Genomic DNA, 18,649 nt, shown 5'->3' on the forward strand with positions numbered 1-18,649 from the left:
CTGTAATATATAGAAATGTAAATACAGCAATTGTTCATGAAGTGACAGAATAGTTAAATAATTAACTAATAATTAATAACAAATAATTAATAATCTTAATATTTTGGCTTTGGTATACTGCGCCTTAAAATAAGCCACCGTAACTCTATTGATGTAGCACAGTGGTACGGTCCGATAAAATGCTTGTATCAATCCGCCCACTGGAGGGCGCGTTAACCCAATGTTTCAAAGACTGCATTTTAAAAACTTTTTTAAAAGGCTTTGCCAAGATGACACATTTCCACACCAAATAAAAAAAATGGACAAAAAAATAAAAATACTAACGAACCTTTATATTAAGTGTTTAATGTTGTCAAATTGCAACGCAGAGTGGTCAAAGTGGCGTCGCGCTGCCCTCTTCTGGCTGGTGGCAGAGCGGCACCGCTGCTTGTACCAAAACAAAACCACCGCAAGTGGTCCTCCCTCCTGTCACACATCCCCGTGTGTCAGAGCTGTGCTGTCCGGTGTACCAAGGACAGTGGAGCTAGTGTGTTACAAAAGAAGCGCACCGAAATACTCAGCGGCCGGCTGTTTGTGGATAAGCTTACATTTAAGATATGACTCAGCGTAACACTGTTGTCAAGGTAAGTGAGAGTCCATTCTCGCGAGCGTGGCTGGAGAGCTAATGCTAACAGCTACATCGTTGCATTATTAGTAACAGTTAGTAACGCCGGTCCTGTCCTGTCATAGAAACAGTAACTGTGTCGTTAATATGGACTTGTTGACACGGTTGTGAGAGATAATTACTTATCATTTAGAGCCGTTTTTCACAGTAAAACACGACATAGTCGGTCAACTTTACTCTGACATTGAGTTCGAGACGACCCCCGGCAATGTGGGATTTGACATTTTTCCATGTCCCACCCGCACTGAGGTACACCGGGCTAATGCTAATCATTTAAGATTCAGACTAGATTAAGACATTGAGTGGAGGACAGGTTAAAGTCACTCCTGTCTTGGAGACCATCGTGAATACCGGCGTAATCTGTAAGATGAGATGTGCCTCATGAAGCTCGGAAGCATGCCATGCAGCGTGCCACAGACGGTCACGGAAGCTGCTCACATCACGTTTTAATAACTTTACGCAACAACATTCAAATGTACAAACTGGAGACTTTTCAATAATGTGTTTCTACGAGGTGTCGGCTGTAGCTTAACAGTACCGCGTTACCGCGGCCAAGCTAGACATGAGCATGGCTGGTTGGTACTATTGTTGTCTGATCAGCTAGTTATCTGAACTGACCATCTGTCACAAAGAGACCTCTCCTGTTTGACCTGCTTATTGCAAGGCAGGTCTGAGCCTGTCTGCCGGATTAACCCAGTGGTTTTCAGTGTGCATGAACAGGCATGATTTTGCTAAAGGTAAATAAAACGTGATTGTGTGGCAGATGGCCCGGGCCATACTTTGCCAGTGTAATTCGATAGTAGCGCCTCAGCGTGTTGTTTTTTTTAAATAATTTCTTGATGATACTTCATTTTGAAATTACTGATTGAATCAAATATTTGACGACGTTATAACAGATAGTGGAAATTAATACAAACTAATGTAGATATGTCCCATAAAAATTATTCAAATTAGTTTATAGGATTTGCATACGTTGAATGTTATTATCCGTGTACTCATTAAACTTTAATGCAGTGTAAGGGCTACCTTCACCTGTTATCTAATCCCTCAAGCTCCTCATTCTTGGAGGTCTTTGTTTTTCTGGAGTACTCTCGGCCATTGACCCTTTTGAAATCCCTGCTTCCCTCATCTGTGTGCACATCACCTACTACAACCACGACACCACAGGAGGACAATGTCACAATGTTCATTCATTCATTGAAGGTTGTTAGGCAGGGACATTTTTGTGAAGAGGCCAGTCTGCTGACAGTCAGACGTATTATTCAGAGAAAGATGGAGCAACAGTGTTCTTAACTGACACACATACTGTACAGTCTGTGTAAGCATTCATTCATAAAATGACTCATTTCCAGGCTAATCGGAGACATTCTCTTAATTACCTTTGTGCGATCTCTTCACATCTTCTCTCTTTCCTTACTGATGTCTAGCTATCCCCTTACCTTGTTTCTTCAGGAAGGTTCAGTGTTTATGTTATGTTTGGTTCATTGTAAAATCCTCCAGCATTGTGTGTTTACTGTAAATTTTGACTTTGTTTCAGGACGCTTACCAGTGTTATGCAGGACAACTGGTGTGTAACAAAAGCAAAGTGTCATTTGAGACACATTAGACAAATTATGTTTAAAATGCCAAAGAAAAGCTTCCCACTATGTTATTTTTAGATTGCTATTTTGTGTAGTGACTATTTCTATATAGTCACTGATAGGGATGCTCCAGTTGTGTAACTGTGAGCTGATACTCATGTTAAAATGTCAGCTTGGGCAATACTGGCGTTTTACTTTTGTTTGTTTTGTTTTTGTTTGCCAATGGGCCTCTATAAAGCTTGACTTGACTTGACTTGACTTGACTTGACTTGACTCTGTCAGACATCATGGTGAACTGGTGACTTGTCAGATAGCACTGTTCAGCCAATAAATCAGTGCATACATAGTAGTTGATGTTGTTACTCAGTCTAACTGCAGGCCTTTGATAAAATGATAATTTTTCTGTGCCATAAACCTGCTGCTTCCCAAATTAAAGGCTTTATATGGTTCCCTTTTTTGTTTTTTTCCATTGTCAGATATTTAATGTGTGCATTAAGCCAAACCAAAAAAAGAGCAGCGTAGTTTGGCTGCATATATCTGAGTTTGTACATTTAATTTAAGGTTCTTGTTAGCTGGAGTTGAGTACGACAGCTGTGTCTTGAGGGCAGATGATGATCTCAATTTACATCTTTAGAAGTGCATTGTTTGGTGTTTGAAAATGTGTGTGTTTTCTAAAATGAGGAAGTCTTTGCCCCATCTGTGGTCACACTGCTATTTAAAATGGCTTACTCGCATATCAGTTAAAGAAGTAAAACTTTGACTTCTCTGTTAACTAGTCCCACCAGACTGCATTTGAGATGTTGGAGTGATTAATGTACATTATTACCCACTGCATCTTGTTGGTTTTTCCAGTATAACTTCCAACTTTTCTTAGAAAATCAGGTCTAACCGGAGCACGCCAGCGTTGACTGAACCTGAATAGCACAGAGATGCCTCATGTGGGAGGTGCTGACTTTTGGCTTTAAAGTTGAAAGGAAGCTGTTAACATCTGGTTGTTCACCATCATTGCTCATGCAGTCAAAATGCTGAGCAGAGGCAGCTTGTGAAGGCGAGCTAAGCTATGTCGCCCACTGTAGCTTAATACATTGCTGCAGTGAGGGTTGTATTTTTCCACCAGCTGGATTTAAACGCTGTGCATTTTCTTTGTGCTACTCTCTAATATTCATTGATCACTTAAATTAAAAAAATGTAACTGTATAGTATTTGTGTGTGCTGTCAGCTTGCCAGCTAGTGGTGTGTGACGAGGAGGGAGAGGAAGGAGACAGCAGAGAGCATGGAGCTGTCAGATGGCTTGCTGCTGCAGGTCAACAATGGAGAGCAGTGGTGTAACCGCTGGAAACATCCCAATGAAGAGTCGGTAAGCAGCAATTAAGTTTTTTTTTCTTTATTGTACATTCAGAACAGATCCATGCATCCCCCCAAGATCAAAGGCGATAAATCCCATCTTAGCACACACTGTCCTTTCATGTGATGCTTTTGCTTCATCCTAATCAATCTTTTTTTCATGCATTTCAAGGACCGCAGCACCAGCCCTTCAGTCCTGCGTAATGTCGCCAGCACGTGGAAGGAGGGTCTGCTGAACAGAAAGAGGCCCTTTGTGGGGCGCTGCTGTCACTCCTGTACACCACAGAGCTGGGTAAAATTACATCGCAGCTAATTAACTGTGACTTGAGTTCATTTGCTGATTTCTGGTCTTTTTGTAAAGAAATTGGCCAGCATGTGGAGTGGACAGTTCCTGCTAGACTCGATCTATCCTGGCTGTTCAAAAAAGCAAGCAATCCTCTTTAAAAAAAATCATGATTAAAATTAATTTTAGATAAGTCATTATTATTCATATAATGCATTCAAATGTAATTTGATTATTTAATTTGCTAATTAAATTATATGTGGGATCTCAGGTTGTCTTCCTGTGTTTATATGATACGGGTGAAAATCTGAAAAGTGGTTACAAGGCATTTTCTAAGAATGTTTTTTTTAGACATAAATCAATACTTAAAACACCTAATATTGGGTTTAGTGCAATAGTATAAAAAATTAGCTATTAGAAAAAGAAGTTAAATTTATTTTCTTAACAAGAATTAAAGCATAACAAGCTATAAAGTAAAGCAAAACAAAACTAACTCAAGTTGCTTTCTCATTGTTTATCTTTTTTGTTCCTTGCAGGAGAGACTGTTCAATCCCAGTATTCCATCTCTGGGTCTGCGGAACGTCATCTACATAAACGAGACCCACACTAGGTAAACAGAGCTTATCGCTTCCCTTCCACTTTAGGAACATTCTTCAACTGAAACTTCACGTCGTGCTTTGGCAGAACAGGAAAGTCTCTACTTGCCTTGTCAGTCCTCTGATCTCCAATCAGTCCCATTAAATGCAGTTCAGATTGAGGGTGAAATTCTTAACAACCAGTGTAAAATAACTGGATTTAAGAATTACTCTCTGGAATTGTGGAAAGGTCGACAGATGAATAATTTACGGTGTTTGTCAGTGGACACCAGACACATGCACCCAGTGGCTGGCTTTTGTTGACAATACTCAGTAAGATATATGCCACCATGCTCCAAACTGAATGGGGAAAGCAGAAATAAGTTAATATCTAGTTCTATTAGCATGTAAACAGAGATGGTGATGTACCGTACTCAGCATGGTTGGGTTAGCATAGTTTGCTTTGCCCTGACACAATCAGTATTATGTTACTTAAAAGCTCATCAAGGTATAGCAAACCCAACCTGTAACACAGCTGTTGATGATGAAGCTGTGTGTTTGGGTTATTCAGGTTATGCATTGTTCTGCAGTTCCTGGAAATGTGATATTACCATGAAAAGTCGTGCAAGTCTTCCTGACTGTCCCTTATCTGAAAGTTGATTTATGTCTTTAATTTATGTGTTTTTGTGCTAAAGGCTAGGCTCATGTTTATAACACAGCTTACAGCATATATCAGAGTATATCTGAGAATCTCTTCTCGTATGTAAATATGTGTCATTTTTGTGGTTTTATGCAAGTGTGTTTCTGTGCGTGCTCATGCAGACAGCGGGGCTGGCTGGCGCGCAGACTGAGTTATGTGCTTTTCGTTGTGGAGAGAGATGTCCACAAGGACATGTTCACCAGGAACGTGGTGGATAACGTGCTCAACAACAGCAGGTAAAAGTCAGGATACAGGAACTGCAGCCCACATCAAACTTTATGTTTTAATCGTAGCTAAATTTGAGATATGGTGGACATAAAGAAACCATTTTTTTAGAGAAATGGAGACAATGCGTTGAATGTTAGAAGAGGCAGCTTTATGTTTGTGTTCTTCTTTTGTTGATTGCAGGGTGGAGAATGCTATTGTGACAGTAGCAACAGACTTGGATGCTGCAGCCAGCCAGCCTGGCCAGGAGCACAAAGCTGTCAGCAAAGTAAAGCAGAAAGCCAGGGCCTTCCTCCAAGAGATGGTTGCTAACATTTCCCCAGCCTTCATTAGGTATTTGTACTTTTTAGTTTATGACAATATTGTAACGCCTTAAGTATTCCCTCTATGTATTGTTCTGTTCTACATCTTAATTTTTCTTTTGGATCAGGCTAACTGGTTGGGTGCTTTTGAGGCTGTTTAATGGCTTCTTCTGGAGCATCCAGATCCACAAAGGACAGCTGGAAATGGTGAAGAAAGCTGCTACAGAGGTGAGGGGCAAATACACACATGAGAAACTGTCTCAGCACAATCTGCTACACAAAATGAGTAGGACTGTGTTTTCCATTAATATTGAAAACTTGTTTATGATTGCTGAAAACGGTAACAGCTAAACCAGTAAAGCTCAAAAACTGATGTAGTATTTCATGTACATAGTCTTCTTCACTGATTGCTGTGTCTCGATCAATTAGCGAAGCAGCCTTTATTTCTGACCACTGAAGAGGCTTTGTGAATGTAAATGATTGATAATTGTAAATATACATAAACTAGCACTATATATACACTCCACTTTATTAGGTACACCATGCTAGTACCAGGTTGGACCCCCTTTTGATTTCAGTACTGCTTTAATTCTCTGTGGCACAGATTCAGCAATGTACTAGGAACATTCCTCAGAGATTTTGAACAATATTGACATGATAACATCACACAGTTGCAGCAGATTTTTTGGCTGCACATCTGAGATACAAATCTGTCGTTCCACCACTCTGTAAAGGTGCTTCATTTGATTGAGATCTGGTGACTGTTGAGGCCATTTGAGTACAGTGAACTTGCTGTCATGTTCAGGAAACCAGTTTGAGATCATTTAAGCTTTGTTACATGGCGTGATATTTACACTGGAAGATGGGTACAGTGTGGCCATAAAGGGATGGGTATGATGAGTAGCAATACTCGGAGCTAGGTTCTAGTGTTTAAATGATGTTCAGTTGCTACTACGGGATCTTGACCTTACCATCCAAATCTTGCAGCAGTAATCAAGTGTTCAATTCAACTCAAAGCAGTCTGCTCATTTTTCTCTGGCCTCTGACATCACCAAGGTATTCTCACTCAAAGAACTGCTGGATGTTTTCTCCTTTACAGGAAAATCCCAGTAGATCAGCAGTGTCTGAAATACTTAGATCAGCTCATCTGGCACCAACACTTAGGTCATTTAAGTGATTTTGAATGTGGCTTTTCTTCCCCATTCTGATGCTCGGTTTAAACCTCAGCAGTTCATCATGGCTGTGTTTACACACCTAAATGCATTCAGTTCCTGGGCTGTTATTGGGATTGGCTGATTAGACTTGTGAGTTAACAAGCAGTTGAACAAGTAATAAACTGGCTGTTTAGCTGAGTGTTTAGTTGCTTGCTTGTGATATTTACAAGGTATTTTCTGTCATTGCACATTTCTCATAGATAATAAAAGTGCTCAACATTGATCGCATACAGACTTCTTAAAAACGTGTTAGGAGAAATTGCTTATTTCTCTTTTCTTTGCAGCAAAATGTGCCGATGGTCTTCCTCCCAGTTCACAAATCCCACATCGACTACCTGCTCATCACGTTGATTCTGTTCTGTCATAACATCAAAGCCCCGCACATCGCTGCTGGAAACAACTTAAGCATCCCCATCCTCAGGTAAACATGAGGCCTTGTGTGAAGATTGATCTGGAAATAAGGTGTACTTATGTTTAACTCAAACAATAAAGAATTCCCTGGAAATATGTTCAGCACTGATCCTTTTGTACTACATGAGTATTTACAACATGGGTTCCCTGAAGTGTCAGGATGAGTCATCCTTATATTTTAAGTGCTTCGGTATCAAACTGTCCTCCTTTTCCATCATAGTCACACCTTAATCCAAATTAGTACCTTGAGGAAATTACTGATTAAAACTGTATTTGCTGACAGCTGTGGAGTTTGTGTTTGCTGTTGCTGCCCATTCAAAAGCTTGGAAACTACTTGATAAAACTTTTTTGTTTTCAGCACCCTGATCCGTAAACTTGGAGGTTTCTTCATACGACGAAGAATGGAAGAGTCTGCAGATGGAAAGAAAGACATTTTGTACCGATCGCTTTTGCACGCAGTAAGTCTGCAGAGAGGGTTTTCTTCATGTTTTCTCCTCTGTGTGTTCTTTTCTATTGAGTAATGAGAGAGTGAAATGTTTTTGTTATTTAAGCCTTGTCTTTTTTTCCAGTTTTACTTTGTAATTAGCATTATATCTTCTAAAGAACTTATTTTGACTCTGCTACAGTCCTGTCATTTCTAAGCCCAAACTAAATTTTTGGGTAAAAGTAACCTGCTTTCCTTCATTGTAGTGACCCATGTGTCATCGGTTTCGCTCTCTAAGCATATTGGGTGGGCTTATACATCATCTAACCTTTTATTTACAGGTTGTAACCCAGTGTTAGTGATTATAGGTTTTTCTGTATCACATGACGAGTAGATGTTCAGGCCTGTGTTGCAGATTCATAGGTTTTTGTTAGTGCATCGCCATCAAAAACTACTTGGAAGATTTTCAGTGTGTTTTCTACAAAATTGCGAGGAAACTTAGGTGGTTTATTTAATTGCATGGGTTGATCTGAGTGGCAGATTTTCTTAGTTTGTATCTTCAGAAGGGGTTGGCAATAATTAACAGTGTATTGTGCTTGTAAGATAGGTTCGTATTGTGTCCTTAAGATAAGAGTTATCAGCTCAAGACATGAGCAGCTAGTAGAAATGATGAGCTGAAATTCAATCCTGTTATACAAACAATATTTTACCTCTTTTTCTTGCTAAAGAGTGCACAAGTTGCAGCTGTAATTATTCAAAGTGGTCAAAGTAATTTAATTTGCTAAAAAGTGAGATTTTAATCTGGCACGCACGTGTCACTTACCAGAATGGAATTAACTTTCACAGGCGAGCTGTAGAAAAAGGTCACATGCTGCTCCAACTCCAGTTGCTCCCATGAAAACTGAACCTAGACGTCCCGGCTTACTTTGAATGCCACGGCCTGGAGTTTATTTCAGGACAAAGCTTCTATTCTCAAAAGTGTCTGCATAGTTAAGACAGCTGTGTACACACTGTACTCAGGAGGATATCATTATACAGCAAAGCTACCTCAGCATGCACCCGATTTCCTACACTTTGAGTCAAATTGTTGTTGCTGCTATTCATGTTTAACCTGCTTACCACAGTACTGGCATGGCCTTGACTTTACTCAACTGTCACCTTGTTATTAAATGAATTTCCTGCTTCGGGATGTCAGCAAATTATATTTTCACCAAAAATACTGTGACCTTTACATGCAGTTTTTTTCTCATTTGTCTGACACAAACCTTTTCTGTATTCACCTGATCATTTCCTTGTTTCGTCATTGTCGTAGTACACAGAGGAATTGTTGCGGCAGCAGCAGTTTTTGGAGGTCTTTCTGGAGGGGACTCGGTCGCGCAGTGGTAAGCCATCTCCAGCACGTGCAGGCATGCTGTCCATCGTGGTTGACACAATGTGCACGGGGGCCATCGGAGACGTGCTGGTGGTGCCAGTTGGCATCTCCTATGACCGCATTATTGAGGGAAACTACAATAGTGAGCAGCTGGTGAGTGTCTGGATGACGTCGGTGGCAACAAAGGTGTTTTTTTTTAAATCATGCCCCAAAAAACAAACAAAAAAATACACAGAAAAATAAATTACTTGGATTTTGAATTTGTGACTGAAGAAAATATATGTATTTCTGGTGGTAGAGCCAAGCATGTTTTGACACAAACTGCTGCAGCTGTGTCCTTATAGCTATATTTTTGGAAACTTTCAAGTCTGTCTTGTTCTAGGGCAAGCCGAAGAAGAACGAAAGCTGGTGGGGAATAGCATGTGGTGTGTTCAGGATGCTGAGGAAGAACTACGGTTGTGTCCGCGTTGATTTCAACCAGCCCTTTTCCCTGAAGGTGATTAATCACACTAAAAAGAGCTGAAAATCTTCCATGTTTGTTTTTTAAATTGAATATATATTTATGAATACATATGTCACATTTATGTCAATTATAGGAGTACTTGGACACCCAGAGAAGCCGTCATAGTCCACCACCTGTATCTCTGGAACATGCTTTGATGCCCACCATTATTTCTGCAGAGTTAGTACAAATATACACACACGCTCACTCCGTAGTCTCACATGTCATGACCTTCCTGGACAATCTTCATGTCCAAGCTCTATACCTCCCTCCTGCTACTTCATGGCAGGCTCTGTGACATTCGAGAACGGGTCGTTAGTTAGCCCTGGCAGGGGTCATATCAGTTCAAAGCTGTCTCTTCATAGTAAAAACGAGCGATAAAGCACTGTTGCTGGGATGACTACAGTCTGCCCCAGCTGGTCTACAGTCAGTTTCAAAACTTGTGCCAATAGTGGTGATTAACAACCATCTCAACTCTTTCGAGACAGATTGTATGGAAGACTCTTTTCAACACTCACGTGAAATAGTGGCATATCACGTTTTGCTAATGGCACGGTTGGATGAGACATGCAATGACTCTGGCAAAAGCCAGGAAGTAAAAGAGTAAGATAACCACCCCGAGGTCACGTTAGATAAATGATGGCAAATAATTGGTAAGCTATTAACTTGAGATCAGATGAGTACTTTTTTAACGGCAGGGGCAGATTGTTTGTAGAGAAGTCGGACACAGGGCACTCTCACGCCACTTTGTTCCTCTTTTGTCTGTTTATTATCATTCATCTATGTTTATTTGGGTTTTAAATACTGTATCCCCGTGTAGTGGCTGTATATTCTAATGTGTATTACATTTTACAGTACCTAATATTATTATATTCTTACTAGAGATGGACCGATCCGATATTACGTATCGGTATCGGTCCGATACTGACATAAATTACTGGATCGGATATCGGTGAGAAATTAAAAATGTAATCCGATACATTAAATATAAAAAAAAAACACCTCACAAAACTTGCGACATGGCGTAACTCGGCTCATAACCGTAGCACGTCGGAGCAGTATGCCTCAGGTGATAGAGCGGCTGTGTGTATTTGTAGCCTCGCTACCAAACCAGCATTTCATCTCCGAGGAAGTTATCCCAGAGAGAAGTAAAGCAAGTGTGTAAGTTCATCTCTGAATGTTTGTAAAGCGTTCCCATGTTAAGCTTAACAACCGATATATGGAGCGACTGCCTCTCTCTCTCTCTCTCCCTCACCTTCCTGTGGCTACTTCAATCGTGAAACTGATCAATGATCAGCTGATCGGCTTTTCTGTCGGGAGTCCGTCTCTCTTCTTTGTTTTTGGCCCACTTTGCACCAGAAAGAGGAAACCAGCGGCGGAACAACAGCAGCACCTTTAAGCTTGATAAGCTGTTGTTAGAATGTATTTAATATTACTTTCTACACCAGGATCCTTTTCTACGTAGCTGACGGCTGGTAACTGTGCAGGGGCGGATCTAGCAAAGTTTAGCCAGGGGGGCCGATAGGGCATTAACAGGGAAAAGGGGGCACAAAGAAATACTTTTCTTTCTTATTCTCATTTAAAATGTCTAGCTTTTAATAAATAATTATCTGAATCTTACACCCAAAGTTTTAATCTTATGTAAAATGTATAGAAGTCCATTACTGTATATAGTAACTATTAAGTCTAATATACCCTAGTAAGCTATAGTACTTTTTCCTTTGGGAAGGTACCATCTGTGCAGTCTGCAATTGTGTTGAAGAAAGATGTTGAATCTATTTAATTATTCTTGAAAAATAATTTAATTCTGTGCATTTTTTTTCACCCTGCATTAAAGTTGATTACATCGATTAAGCATCATGAGGTGGAGGGTGGGGGGTGGTTCCCTATTTTTTTTTGCTGGGAGTTTGCAACCCTGTTAGTTAGGTTGCTTAATATTTCTGCTAAGTACTCTTTAAAATACCAGAATAGGGAGGATGGAGTAGGTTTAAGTTTATTAGATTGATCAGTGTTGCTGAACTATAAAATATTTTGGGTGCAGTGTATTTTTTACATGCAGGTATAACAGAATAGCTTTAGTGTTATTGTTTATTTAAACTTGAGTATGAACTTATACAAAATGCAGCAAGATATTAAAAAAACAGTTTTATTGATTAAAAAACACACTATATCGGATTCATATCGGTATCGGCAGATATCCAAATTTATGATATCGGTATCGGTATCGGACATAAAAAAGTGGTATCGTGCCATCTCTAATTCTTACATTATTGGGGGTTACGTACACTGCAAGCTTCCAAAAATGGAAGTGAAAGATGTCAACTGACATCTTAAATTATGTATACTGTATGTGACACAGTAAAAAACATGTTGGCTTGTTGTTATTATCCTTCCAGGCCTGATGCTCAGCTGTTTGATGGACAGGAGGAAGAGCAGGTGAACAGAGAGCTGCCTGAGGACATCTCTAGACGACAGCTTATCAACAACCTGGCCAAGCACGTTCTCTTTAGTAAGAAAATCACAACCCGCAGATGGTGGGTTTACTACATGCATGATGACTAGGAATCATAATTTAAAGTCTTCAGTAAGCCCCCCTGCCCCTTTAATAAGCACATAAGTCTCCTTTTCATCCTGTGCTAAAGGTGCACCTGCTCACAAAGGCAGCACTCATGAAATACAGCACAGCACAGCATCAGTCCATCCGCTTCACATCACTCTGGGTGTTTTGCCCTGGGATAGCACTCCAGAAACCGGTTCTCCCCAGCTCATTCAGCTGCATTCTCCTACACTAGCTTTTTTTTCCTTTTTTTTTTTTAAACCAACAGCCTATCACAGAGCCACCAGCTGGATGGCATGTTGTTTTTAGCCAATAAGGTGAAGGGGAGGATGGAAGCACAGGGGAGGGGGAAGAATGCAGTACCAGCTTAGCTGTTCATAAATGTCCTGCACCTCTAGGCTTGATTACTACTTGAGGTGATCTGTAGTAACCCTGGTCTTCACACGCTCCCTCACATATTCTTTCTTTCTGCCTTTGAGTGCTATCAATATAATCAGCTCTTTTGGGCCTGTTTAATATTTTATTTTTAGTAAGTCAAACTCTGATGAATTAATTAAAATTATATTTAAAAAAACACAAGTATATAGCTTTTTTACATCCTTTCTCCCCAGCCTATTAAATCAGACAGCCACCCACCTTGAGTTGGGTTCTGTCTGAGGTTTCTTTATGTTAAAAGACTTTTTTTTTATGTCAACACTTAATCATGCTCAAGGTTGAATTGTCTCTGTAATACTCTGTAAACTTTCCTGACTTGATATCTGCTATGATTGGATGCTATACATATATACACATACATACATATATAAAAAGGAACTGAACACAGCTTCGTTTGGGGCTTACAGCATTGTAGTCTTGCTTTCTGTTGTGTGTTGCTTATTATACCCTTTTTGTATCTCCTCCTCATAGCGGCCAATAAATCGTCAGCAATCATGTCGACCCACATTGTGGCCTGTCTACTGCTGTATAGACACAGACAGGTACGTATAGCTGTTGCCTCCTCTCTCTCGTGTTCTGTCACTGCCAGATACACCAGCTCACATTTTTTAAAATCCTGCTATTACTACCCCTTCTGGTATTTTGCTATGTTTTTTTCCCTTGTTCCTCTTCCGTTTAGCAGGTATGCACCTTCCTGGGCATGGCACTTAAGTCATAAATATAGGAATAGATAACTCTGTTAGAAAATCGTATTTCTTCCTGCATTCTCTTTCATCGCCTCTTGCACTAATTGTGAGACTCTGCCCTCTACAGACACACTAATGTCATGACATCTGCTCAGTGCTGCGTACAACCCCAAAAGCCCTTTTGTAGTTTTTTTGTTCGTTTCTTGACTTTTATTATTTCGAAGTGGGCTTATTATAATTCACCAATATTCTTTTTTTTTTTTTTTTTTTTTTTAAAGTTTCTGATGTTGTTGTTTGTTTGTTTTTTCTACTCGTTTTGTGTCAGGGTGTGGTGTTGTCCAAGCTAGTGGAAGACTTCTTCAACATGAAGGAGGAGATCCTGTCACGAGACTTTGACTTGGGCTTTTCGGGGAACTCAGAGGACGTGGTCATGCGTGCGCTCCACCTCCTGGGGAACTGCCTCAATGTGACCAGCAGTTCTAATCGCAATGGAGAGTTTACCATCGCACCTACTCAAACTGTACCGGCGCTTTTTGAGCTCAACTTCTACAGCAATGGCCTTTTCCATGTATTCATTTCTGATGCAATCATTGGTAAGTTATGCCAACAGTATTATGTGCTGTTTTGGTACATCATTGTGGTTATTATTTAAGATAAAAATACTGAACGTGTAAAGAAAGCTTGAATAATTAATTTTTTTAAATAGTTAGTTTAAATTGCTGTTTGAAGTTAATGTGATGTGACAGTAAATCTATGTTCAGCAGTCCTAAACACACAGGTTTTCCTCTACCTCCCCAGCCTGTAGTGTCCTGTCGCTGCAGCGAGAGCTGGTCATCGAATCAGAGTCTGCTCGCCAGCCTGGCAATCCCAGTAATCTTCTTCTAAGTCAAGAGAGACTCATCCGCAAGGCCGCTGGTCTCTCCCACTTCCTTATCAATGAGGTGGCTGTAGCACCAGTAAGTCCTGCATATTCCATCTTTATCACTCCAAATGTCTGCACACATTTTACATAAGCATCCATGATGTTATCCACCTCATGTCCACTTCCTCATTTCTTCAGCAGTGGACATGTTTACAGAGTCCTTTTATATATGCCAGACATTGTTTTGTGCAATTGTGACAAGATAATTAACCTTCACTTTATCTCTGTGTGTTCATTGTTCATCTGAATATAAGACATTCCTGTCACTGTAATTAGTAACTGTAAACTACGCTGTTTATAAAGATTATTTACAAGGTTTGCATATTAGTTTACACTAGTACTGATGGAACAGGTTTGTTGACAAGTAGTTGTTTGTAAAAGTACATTTTCAACTCCTATGTGGTTTCATGTTTTAGCGTCTCTGCATCTCTCCTGTCTGTCCCACAGCCCTGCCAGACCATTTACCAGGTTTTCCATGACACAGTAACCAGGCTGATCCAGTATGGAGTTCTTTATGTGGCAGAGGTGAGTTTACAGGCCGTCAGCCGCTGGACAAAAATAACAGATCATGGCGGCTAATGTCAGAAGTTGAATGTTTTGGGAAGGACTCTTAGCGATAGTTGCTATTGGGTAATGAAACTTTCAGATCATCTGATCTGTTTTTGTGTGTCAGGAGGACCAGGAGGAACTGAGCCCAAGCCCCACAGATGAGCCGTGGCCCAAAAAGTTTGCTGAGCCCCTTTCCTGGAGAAGTGACGAAGAGGATGAGGACAGCGATTTTGGAGAGGAGCAGAGAGATCGCTACCTTAAGGTATACTTACGTGCACCATTTGGAATTTTACAGCCAACACAATCGCCACAGCATTCACATCCAAACATCCACTGTTCACCATCAAAAATGACTTTATTTGACTTTTGGTCTGTTTGTGTTGTCTTCCAGGTGAGTGTTTCTGCAGAGCACCAGGAGTTCTTTGTCTTCCTTCAGCGGCTGCTCAGCCCGGTGCTGGAAGCCTACAGCGGGGCCGCGATCTTCGTCCACAGTCTGAGCCAGCCCATGGTCGAGTCCGACTACACCCAGAGGCTCTTCAGATACCTGCTCACACGCACAGAAAGAGGAGTGGCTGGTTATGGTAATATCCTAATATCACCCACATACTCCACAATGTAGTGTGTTACGTCCCACTTGGAATTGAGAAAATTGCTAAAAAATGAGAAAATGGTTATTCCAGTCATGATTTTTTAGGTGCTGGGAATAAAGTCCAAAAGTATAAGTAGTATTCACATGAAAAATAAGAAATTATCAGCAGATTAAAGAAGGATTTAGCTAGTGACAAATTTTAAAAGTAAGATCCTGTCTCTGGTTTATGTATTTCAGGCACTTCATAATCTTATTCTCATTTCATTCAGGTGAAAGTGCAACTCATTATCTGGTTAAGAACACCGTGAGGACATTCAAGGAGCTCGGGGTAAGCATGTGTGCATTTGTTTGTGTGTATTTGGGGTATGTGCAGAGTCCTCCAGCTGAACCTCCTGTTTTCTGTTTATTCTCCAGGTCCTAAAGGAGAGGAGAGAAAACAAGGTGACGACTCTGGAGCTAAGCAGCACCTTTCTACCTCAGGAAAATCGGAACAAACTCCTGCAGTACATCTTAGGTTTCACTCTGCTGTGACCGCGTCGTGCATCACCCAGCTCGGACCCCAGGCTCCTTCCAATAAAGGGCTTCTACTGGTTACTTCTAAACAGTCCCAGGTGCTACTCTGTGGAAAGCTTTACCAGGAAGTGCCTTCACGTAAAAGCAGCTAACTATCAGCTGTTAGTCGGAAGAGACTTGAAGCCAGTCTTCCCTTTCTTCTTTTTTTTTTTCTTTGTGTTTTAGTCTCTGACTCCCTGTGTTAGAACCGCACAGCTGATTTAACACGTGTATTGAAGGGGTCCCTCTAGGAATCGTTCGATGTGAACTTTGCAGGAGAAGTCAAAAGGTTTTAATATGAAAAAAAAAAAATTTAACCGTGCAGTCTGAACAAAGCAAAGCTGCCTTTTGTCTATACAAGTGAACAAGTAAAATATGCATATAAAATAACTGTAAACATAACCAACAACAGAGGCATTTTTATGTTAACTCTTTGTGCTTGTTTAAAAAGTTGCCGTATTCTCTCCAGTGCACTCTAATATCTTACAGTTTAAAATGTGTTTCCTGTACATAGAGCGTAGAACAACTTCATTTATAGTGCACTGAAATTATTGCACTCTGGTGTAATCAAAGATAAAAGTTCGCTGTTCTCCGAGAGATACAGTGCCCCTGCAAAATGTGTACATATCCAAGGTTTCAGTGGCAAAATGTATGAATTTAAATCTCCATACAGCGAAGGTCAGTTATTTCTAGTTGCTGTTTTTTTTAGATAAAAACAATCAGTGTGCAGTTTGGCCCATGAACAATATTTACTTAGCGAATGCAATACGTACCTGTTGAAAGTCTGCCATAGTTGAGGCCTAAAATAACGTCCACCCACAGTTAAGTGCATTCAAACCACTAATATCTAAGTGCATTCACTTACACTTTTCATATGAAAAGTGACTTTGATCTCTTTTCTTTTTGCAGAACACCTCACTTTTCGATGAATGTTACACAGCACAGCACTTAAAGTAATGAATACCAGCCATCACACCCACTTTTATTCTAATAACAACACGCTCAGACACTCTGTGGCATGCCTTTCAGGGAAAGCAGATATTTGGGATTACCACCTTTTTTTTTTTCTTTTTTTTTTTCTTGTATCATTAACACGCTGTATAGCCTTTATAGCATTGCTGCTGAAAGAGCAATAGTTGGGCATTTGTGAGATAAAAGTGCTGCATAGTGTGGTAAAATAGTGCAGTTCTTTTGAACAGTTGGCTAATTGTGAGTGCAGTATAGTGTTCTCTTTACAGACCTCTGTAAGGTCAAAAACAAACAGGAAACAGGAAAAATGCTGTCATCCGAAACTTCCAGGTTAAATTATTCTTTTTTCATGTTAGATATAGCAATGGAATTTTAAATTCCATCATTAGTTACATTCTTTAATAAAATCAATCTTACACTGACTTACATTATGATAGAGTTTAGGCTACCAGTAAGTAGATATTACCTATTCTTCTTCCTATTATTATTGTTATAGTTGCAGTACATTTAAGTGTTTCAGTGTTGGAATCAAAAAGTCAGATATGCCTGACTGTGAAATTTTAAATGAACAAAAAGCAAAGTGGCTGAAGTTAAAGTACGATGGTGAAACAACAGCATTGTGCATTTGGCTGCGAGTTTCTAATTCTGTTGTAAAGTAACTTGATAACACAAAGTCGATCATTAATATTAAGTCAATATTAAGTGTGTCTTTCAGTTTCAGTTTGCAGTGAATATGAATATAAACGTAAACCGCTCCTCTTCTTGATGGCAGAAAAAAGAGGAAGCAGCAAGTTTGAAAGCGTGGGAGGAAGTGTAATGAATTGCCATCATTATTGAATGATCGTGAGGACATTGTTGATGTGTCAGGGCAATAGAAGAATTGGGACCTTTAAATAAATATTTCTATTGGGAAATACGTGTGATAGCTCAACACTTCTTGTTACAGGTCATTGTAATGTTTATTTTTCATATTTTTCTAAACTTGTAAATGAAAAAAAAAAGTTACATATTGGTGAAAGACACCTAAAGCATGTGGAAGAACAGAAGAGTATGTTACTGAAACAAGAATGTGCTCTGAGAGTGTCACGAGCTTTCTAGCATTTCTGAGCCCTCGGTCTGTACAAGTCTCCTCATCAGGGGACCCATCTGCCATGATCCAACCACTATACGTACTGTACTGCATGTTTCCTCTGGTCGCCTTTAATCATCGGCACTTCAATGTGAACTCTGCTCAACCTGATAATAATGGTCTTTTACAGCCTTACCGCTGTGTATGTCGTGTAAGTTGTGTTGATGAAAGCGAGCTGTATGTGTAGAAGATTAATTGTGTTACCTCTTGAATGTTATCTAAAAAGGTCATTGTGATATTGTCGAATACTCGATGGATGTGGTACAGATTTATAGTTTTTAATGAACTGCTTGTGGGATACTGAAGCTGCATTAACCACATCCCACTACTCTGTATAATGTAGGATAAATGCCTGTATCTGGGAAGCAGGTGCCTTTTTAATGCACTGTAGTATTCTTTTGTTGTTTGTTTTTCTTGTTTTTTTGTGCATGTTAATAATTTTGGGAATCCAAAAGAACACTGTAGATGGTAACTTGGAAAAAAAATACACAAGTTGAGAGAACATGTTAGAATCACCAGCTACTAAAAATATGTCACTTTTCTTTTTGCTTTATCGAAGCAAAGCACAATTGGCATTGTTAGATTTTGTTTTTAAATAAATTAATGATAGATTAATGATGGTGTTGCCTTTTTATTTCTTCTATTATATCTAAAAAGCAGTTTAT

General features: G+C 39.8%; 1 protein-coding gene across 2 annotated transcripts; it reads left to right on the top strand.

Moving 5' to 3' along the window:
* Positions 1 to 349: 349 nt before the first annotated feature.
* gpam (glycerol-3-phosphate acyltransferase, mitochondrial) lies at positions 350 to 18,599 on the top strand. Of its 2 annotated transcripts, none has more exons than XM_031749055.2 (21): positions 350 to 623; positions 3,464 to 3,601; positions 3,761 to 3,880; positions 4,408 to 4,481; positions 5,269 to 5,382; positions 5,555 to 5,704; positions 5,802 to 5,901; positions 7,172 to 7,308; positions 7,657 to 7,756; positions 9,035 to 9,247; positions 9,477 to 9,590; positions 9,691 to 9,776; positions 11,993 to 12,105; positions 13,060 to 13,130; positions 13,600 to 13,867; positions 14,073 to 14,230; positions 14,644 to 14,721; positions 14,870 to 15,007; positions 15,137 to 15,326; positions 15,604 to 15,662; positions 15,749 to 18,599. In XM_031749055.2, exons 2-21 carry the CDS (start codon positions 3,518 to 3,520, stop codon positions 15,863 to 15,865), a joined length of 2,484 nt encoding a protein of 827 aa, XP_031604915.1. In that variant the 5' UTR covers positions 350 to 623; positions 3,464 to 3,517; the 3' UTR covers positions 15,866 to 18,599. The 2 variants fall into 2 exon arrangements, with proteins under 2 accessions (XP_031604915.1, XP_039472284.1); XM_039616350.1 differs by lacking the exon at positions 350 to 623 and adding an exon at positions 672 to 913.
* The last annotated feature ends 50 nt before the right edge of the window (positions 18,600 to 18,649 follow it).

Source organism: Oreochromis aureus, linkage group 8 (assembly GCF_013358895.1).
Source record: "Oreochromis aureus strain Israel breed Guangdong linkage group 8, ZZ_aureus, whole genome shotgun sequence".
In the NCBI taxonomy this organism is placed as follows: domain Eukaryota; kingdom Metazoa; phylum Chordata; class Actinopteri; order Cichliformes; family Cichlidae; genus Oreochromis; species Oreochromis aureus.